Source organism: Arachis hypogaea, chromosome 19 (genome assembly GCF_003086295.3).
Source record: "Arachis hypogaea cultivar Tifrunner chromosome 19, arahy.Tifrunner.gnm2.J5K5, whole genome shotgun sequence".
Lineage (NCBI taxonomy): Eukaryota > Viridiplantae > Streptophyta > Magnoliopsida > Fabales > Fabaceae > Arachis > Arachis hypogaea.
The window spans coordinates 149,622,446-149,629,498 of record NC_092054.1 but is presented as its reverse complement, the minus strand read 5'-3'; the positions used below and the strand labels follow the sequence as shown (position 1 = coordinate 149,629,498).

General features: G+C 36.0%; 1 protein-coding gene across 11 annotated transcripts; it reads right to left on the bottom strand.

Annotated features, from left to right (window-relative positions):
- Positions 1–1,556: 1,556 nt before the first annotated feature.
- On the bottom strand, positions 1,557–6,640 carry LOC112777612 (uncharacterized). Of its 11 annotated transcripts, none has more exons than XM_072227543.1 (6): positions 6,391–6,640; positions 5,433–5,531; positions 4,578–4,676; positions 4,037–4,090; positions 3,801–3,959; positions 1,557–1,889 (listed from the first exon to the last, which is right to left on the bottom strand). In XM_072227543.1, exons 3-6 carry the CDS (start codon positions 4,637–4,639, stop codon positions 1,769–1,771), a joined length of 396 nt encoding a protein of 131 aa, XP_072083644.1. In that variant the 5' UTR covers positions 4,640–4,676; positions 5,433–5,531; positions 6,391–6,640; the 3' UTR covers positions 1,557–1,768. The 11 variants fall into 11 exon arrangements, 6 of the variants coding, with proteins under 6 accessions (XP_072083644.1, XP_072083645.1, XP_029151806.1 ...); XM_072227544.1 differs by having other exon boundaries at positions 4,578–4,663; XM_029295973.2 differs by having other exon boundaries at positions 5,433–5,583; positions 6,391–6,633.
- Positions 6,641–7,053: the final 413 nt, after the last annotated feature.

The following is a 7,053-nucleotide window of genomic DNA, read 5'->3' as shown; positions in this document are numbered from 1 at the left end:
TCATTTCATTTTATCTCATAAATCATAAAAAACAGAATTAGTGCAGTGAAGAAGAAGATGATACAGCCATATATCCTGGTTCAGTTGTCTCATACAATGCAACCTACATCCAATCTCCACCACAACAGCGGTAGAATTTTCACTATCATATTAAATATTACATACACCAATTTTTCTAGGATTCTACCCAATCTTATTTGGGACAAACCCAACTTCTACCCAAGCCAGATTTGACTAGGAACTCACCCTAACTTTCAACAGCAAAGTGCTTATCCAACTTGTAAGGGATATAACTCAGACATCAGACACAAAACAAAAATACAAACAAAGAAGTTCTGAAATAAATCTTGATTTTTCTCTCCAAATTTCTCTTTATGCCTTTTTCTCATTGACTTTTTCTTAATGCCTCTCTTTTATGCATTTTTCACTGAATAGAAATAAAAAAAGACATTACATACAACCATAATACTCAAATATAAACCATGAAGGAGATGATGCTTCACTGCCTTGATGCTATAAGATGAACCTGATTCAGCACTCTCTGATGAAGCTCTCCATCTTGGCGGAATATTTCTTTGATGTAGAAATACTATCCAAAACATTGAACTCTCACAAGAAAACTCTCAATGAAACTCAAAGCTCTGATTCTCTCTCATTGTCTTCAAAACCGAGTTGAATTTTCTTTTTATATTGAGCTCTGTTTCAACACCTAGGGCTCACTTCACAAAGTCACCTTCTTGAATCTAGAGCTTGTTGAGGTCTTTCTTTTTCTTTCTTCTATCAGCCCTAAAAATTAGGAATATTTTTATCAGAGACAAGTAACGCAACTTCCTTGAAAACAAATCCTCAATGAATTTGATAAATTCAAGCCCTTAATTTTGTGCTTTTGCTCTAAAAAATAATACTACCCATTGATTTATAGCAGAAAAAAATTGCCTCCATTTTTTTCCATATTTTCCGAAATGGTAGTGTAGAGGGAACAAGATACAATCAAGCGATTTTCTTGCATATAAATGAAAACAAATTACCTTTTTTTTTTATTGTGTTTTGATTAGACATTTGCTTTTTTTCTTTTGATTTGGTGCCTAATGAAAGGTAGAGCAACTTTTTTTCTTAGATGTTTAGTGATAGAATGAGAAAATGAATTCCTCTTTTTTCTTTGGACATTACCTGAAGCAACATAGCTTTTCAGCTTAGAGTTACTTTTCTTTGTTTTGATTGGCATTGGGCTGGGTAATGGACTCATCTTTCAATTTGTAGTTTTAGGAGCACTTAGACTTTTTAGTTGGACTCCTTGACTTCTTTGATTCGGGCTGTGTAACACCTTACTATACTAAATCTTATGCTTAAGCCATAAGACTGAGATAGTAAGGCATTACAAACCTCTAAACAATAAAAATATACATATATTTATGAAAGAAATAGTATAGTAGGAGCCTTGAAACAAACGGGTAAACAAAAATCGCAAAATGAAAAGCGCAACGCTCAAGGAATAGGATTACTTGCGTACTAAGAAACCTAATAGGAAAAAGATAAAGGTAAACCGAGATGTAAAGGAAAGCCAAGGAAACAGTATAACTAGCCCCTGACTCAGCCTGCGAAGTTAAGGCTGGCTGGAGGATATATATATATATATATATATATATATATATATATATATATATATATATATATATATGAACATACATAGGTATTCCCAAAATATACCAAAATACCACAATAAACTCATATCTCTCCCTCAACCTCTAAGAGGAGCAGCATACACAAGTTACTTGGGGAGTAAGCTACACACATATATATACACAAATATGAACAGAAACCTAAAATACATCCAGGAACTACTTCGCTTCAAGATCCAGACGCCTAGCAAGGAGCCTCTCGACCTGCATCTGAAAAATAGTAACACAGTATGGAATGAGAACCTGAGGTTCTCAGCACGGTAAAAGTGCCACACGCATAATAAATAAGGTCCTGAGAATGCCATAGACAATCCTAGAACTTCGTCATTCAATTATCCAACTTAATTACTAAACAGAAGCTTTAAACAGGGGTAGGTATTCTAAATCTACCTAACTTACTCAATTTCAATCCTAATCTAACACCAAACCATTTCTCCATTTCCTCCATCCCTCCATCATCCACAATGCAACAGAAACAGGCAACCAAATAAGTTCACGCACAAGTAATGAGCAGATAGTACAAATAGCAAGTATAATAGATAGCAGGTGATATATATCAATTAGGCAAACCCAAGAAATGCATAGCAATCAAAACAAACAAATGCATATGATGCATGCATGTCCTATGGCTGATGGGGCCCATCTGTCGGTTATCCAGCCAACCCAACAAGTCCGAAAACCTTAGACTGTCCCCCGTCACGCATCCCCAAGAGTCTATGCATAGAGTTCACATTCAATCATCATATAATCACTCAATAGGGGCTATCCATACCCGGGAATTTATACGTGCCCGGTCACCCTTACGACGTAGGGTAAACAGAGTATCGAGATTCAACCTGGAACACGTGGTGGCGAGCCATGGTTTTTACCCAGAGAAACTCATATCTCATATATCATTATTCATAAGCCATGGCAATTTTATTATCAATACATCATCACTTGTCAAGCCTTAGCGTTAAACTTCGTTAACATACTCATTTCCTTCATAAAAGCCACCATTTACAACTTTCTTCACCCCCAAGATATCTTATTTTCCTAGCTTCTTTTATCCACTGGACCTAAAACCATACTTTAAACCTTAAAGGAAGAAAATAGAGGTTTAGAAGTGGAAAATTGGTTTAAAAACAGTCAAAACCAATTTTTGCAGCAGGCAGCATCCACGCGTACGCGTAGAGCATACATCAAGTCACACGTAAGCATGAGTCATGGGTACGCGTGAATATGATCACACGCGTACGCATGCTTCTCGCGCATTCGTCGCCAAAATTTCACTCCACGCGTACGCGTGAGCCACGCTCACGCGTGGATGGGCGTTCTTTCGAAAAATGAGCAGAATGCCCAGGAAACTTGCAGCAACCTGTTTGGCCATCCTGAACACAGATTTAAACACTAAACTTGCAACGTCCATAACTTTCTCCACAAAATTCCGTTTTCCACAAAGTTGATATCAATCAAAATCTCTTAAAACCATATTTTATTTGCAACAAACCACAATTTAATCCAAAATTTGAGGAGAATATTATGGACGTCTAAAGTTCATCAAAATTTGGTTTTAACCAATTTCCAACAAAACCTCACTTTCTCCGATTTAAGTTTCTTACCATTAAAACTTGCATTACAATACCATATCAACCCAATTCATCAACAACCATTGCCAATATAACCTATAATCAACTTAACCAACCTTGATCATCAATAATTATCCACATTTACCTCATACCTCATTAACCCTTCATTTATTCATATCAATTCTTCACCTATACCAACTTTCATCATATATTTGTCAACCTTCCATCAACATATACCAATTAAATTCCATTAACATAAATCAACCCTTCATACACATTAATCTATCAACTTTACATAACACATTTTAGTAACAAACACCAACAACAATCCATCAATACATCAACATCAACACAACCCATTATAAGCAAGTCCAAGAGCATAAAATTAATAACCTCAATGTCTCATAATTCCAATATATGTTCATCAACAATTATACCAACAATACAAAGCTACTCATTAAATGCCACTAACAAATTCAACTTATCCTATGGTTCTTCTAACCTAAGTTTTCATAACACCGTAAATATTAAACGTGCGAAACTTAAACCATACTTTGGCCAATCACTTAGTTCACCCAAGGCAGCCTCACAACTCAAAATTACAGCCCCTCCAAGCTCAATTAAAACAGCCCCCAAACCAAGCTTGATCACCAACAAGCCTCCAATTACTCCCAACTCAAATCCAATGCTTATATGCCAACTTAATCTACACCTAATACATATACATGTTCCAATTTCAGTTTTTTCCATCATAAATACAAGATTGAGCTAGGGTTAGGGTGTTCTTACCATATCCATATGCTCAATAGCTTGAGCCCACAAGTCCCAGAAGCTAACTTGAACCTAGAACACAAAAATTGGACAAGATTCACCATAGATTTTCAAGTTTACCAAAGAAAGAGGGATAGAGATTCTGAACCAAATATGAGGTTTACCGGTGAAATTGTTTGGATAGAAAGGTAGAGCTCGACGCACTGAGCGTGTGGCCGCGAACGATGCGGCTATCGTAGCTCAAACGAGGAAGATATGGTGATTGGAGTATTTGGTTAGGGTTAGGGAGCTCTCCTCCTCTCCCTTTCTGTTATGGCGTCTAGCAGCTAATGAGGAAGAAGAAAGCTGTTGTTTCATTTAAGAGTTTGGGTCCGGTTGGACCCACGGGTCCGGTTTGGGTCCCAATTCAACCAGTTCAATCCTTCCGGTCCCATTTTTGGGCCAAATTTTCGATATTGATATCAAAATTCTCATTTCGACGATCTTTATCCTATTTTGATATTAGTTTTTCATTTTTAGCTTTTCTAATTAAAATGCAACTTATTAACTAATTACTTACCAATTTTTGGCGGGATTTACAGGCTGTGTTATGAGCAAGGTTCTGAGAACCGGACCGGTCATCAAATCGCTCTAATCACTGGTTCACTGGTTCATTGGTCTAACCGGTTCAATCAGTGGTCCAACCGAAAAAACCGTTTTAGAATAAAAATCGCGTTATCATTATATTATAAACTAACAACATTCTAATAAATCATTAGAAAATAAACTATAATACTCAAGCAATAAACTAACAACATTCTAATAAGTCATCTATATATTTAATTGTATGTACCGTAAGAAATCAAAAAAAAGTTTATACTTTATACACATACCAAATCATGTGTTTATCATATTCACAAAAATGTCTGATTCAACCAAACAAATATCTCAATAATGAACACAAAATGAATCATAATGAAACTGAATAAATGTCCTGTCCCTTAATAACTACCTCAGAGAATGGCTGATTCCAACAATAAAAAAAAATGCATAAATATAATGCTCTCAAGTGTTGTTATCACTTGAAACACTTGAAAAGTACCAAATGTATATGTATTACTTAGAAAAACATGCATTATCCAGTAAACTATAACAATGTTTCACTAGCCTTAATTCTATAAAGTTTCTCATGAACTAGATGTTTAGCACATAAAGTAAGATAAGAAATGTGACTACAAGTGCAGAACCAGAATATAACAAGAGGCGGGGTAGATCTTCATAGCTAGGATAGATAATTTCATAGGCATAAAATATATAGGACACACAGTATGAAGACGAATGGGTTTGTCTCCTCTTCAGTGCAGCCTTTGGCAAGTTGCACTTTAGAGCATAAAGTACATCATTTAAAAGATAGAAGAACTACTGACACAACTACCTTAAAATAAGTAATTTTGCAGTTGCAATCTTCCCTCTAAATTGTAGGAGCAGCTCCACCATTCCAGCATCAGATACAAGGCATGCCAAGTGAAGCACACTTCATCCAGCAACAAACATTATAAAACAAGCATAAAGTAACCACATTAAACCTGAAATCAATAAAGATAAACAAAAATAAAAAAATTTCAATAATGATTTTATTTCTAATTTTTGCAATAGCAAGACAATTTCAACAAAAATTTTAGAAACTGAAAAAAACAGCAGCAGCACAAAATCAATGAGCAGAAGCACAAAACCAGTAAAACACTATCAGAGCCATCGAGCAATTATAAACAGCCACAACACAATGAAAAATCAAAAAATATGAACCAGTAAAAACAGCCTAAGCCACAGAAATCAACGAAAAATAAAAAAAATATGAACCAGTAAAAATAGCCTAAGCCACATAAATTAAAAGCAGCCACAGCCACAGACCATGAGCAAATATGAACAAAAAATTTAGGAGCCATCAGCAACTGGTGAACCAGTAAAACACTATCAGAGCCATCGAGCAATTAGAAAACACTAAAACAGAGTAAAAGAGTAAGTATTAGGTGTTCTGGTTGATACAAATGATATAACAGAGTAAGTTTATTTTAATACACATGATTTAATAGAGTAACAGAGCAATCAGAAGTTCAAAACTATATGATACAAATTTGTAAATTTGTAAAATTTCAACCATCAGCAACTAGCAAATTCAAGAGTACAAGACAGATCCATCAACAACAGGAAATTACAATTTACCAAACATTCAGAACCAAACTTCAAACCAAGACCGAAGAAGAAGAATTGAAGAAAAATGGAACAAAAATTGAAGAAGAATACCGAAGAAGAAGACCGAAGAACAACAATTTCGGAACTTCAAACCAAGAAGACCGAGCCCTCAGTGAAGATGAATACGAGAAGCCACTAACCTGGGTTCCGTGCCGAGAAGCCAGCGAAGATGAAGAGGACGTGCCGAGCAACTGGGTTCTAGACACGGGAAAGAGGAAGAAGCGGCGGCGCTGAGGACCTGGGGACGGCGGCGGCGCTGACGACCTGGGACCGACGGCGGCGAAGAAGGGCTAGGGTTCCATTTGCTTCAGAGTTCAGAGTTCTCCAGTCCAGGATGTGAGTGAGTGACGAATGAATTGGGGGAATAAGGGTTGGTTCACACTTCACGGATTTGTTTCATTTTTTTATTTTCAAATAAAAAACGGCACCGTTTTATTCGAACCGGCCGGTTATCGGTACGGTCAATCGATCGGTTTGACGGTTTCTGAACGGTTTTCTTTCTAACAGTTTTAGATAATAAATCGGACCGCTTGTATTGTCGGTTCGCAATTAAATTAGTCAAACCGGTCGGTCCGGTCCGGTTTTCAAAACCTTGATTATGAGCATAAGCTTGTATATACTAAACAACACATCAACAACATACTTGAGTTATTAACCTAAAATAAACTTATGTTTGTCATCACTAAAAATGTTATTATTGTTTGCTAAACTTAATATCAATAAGTCAATCAAAAATTTGGGTTGATTATGATAGTTGATAGAGTTAGGGTGCTAGGGTTTAAAATTTTTTTCATTGTATTTGC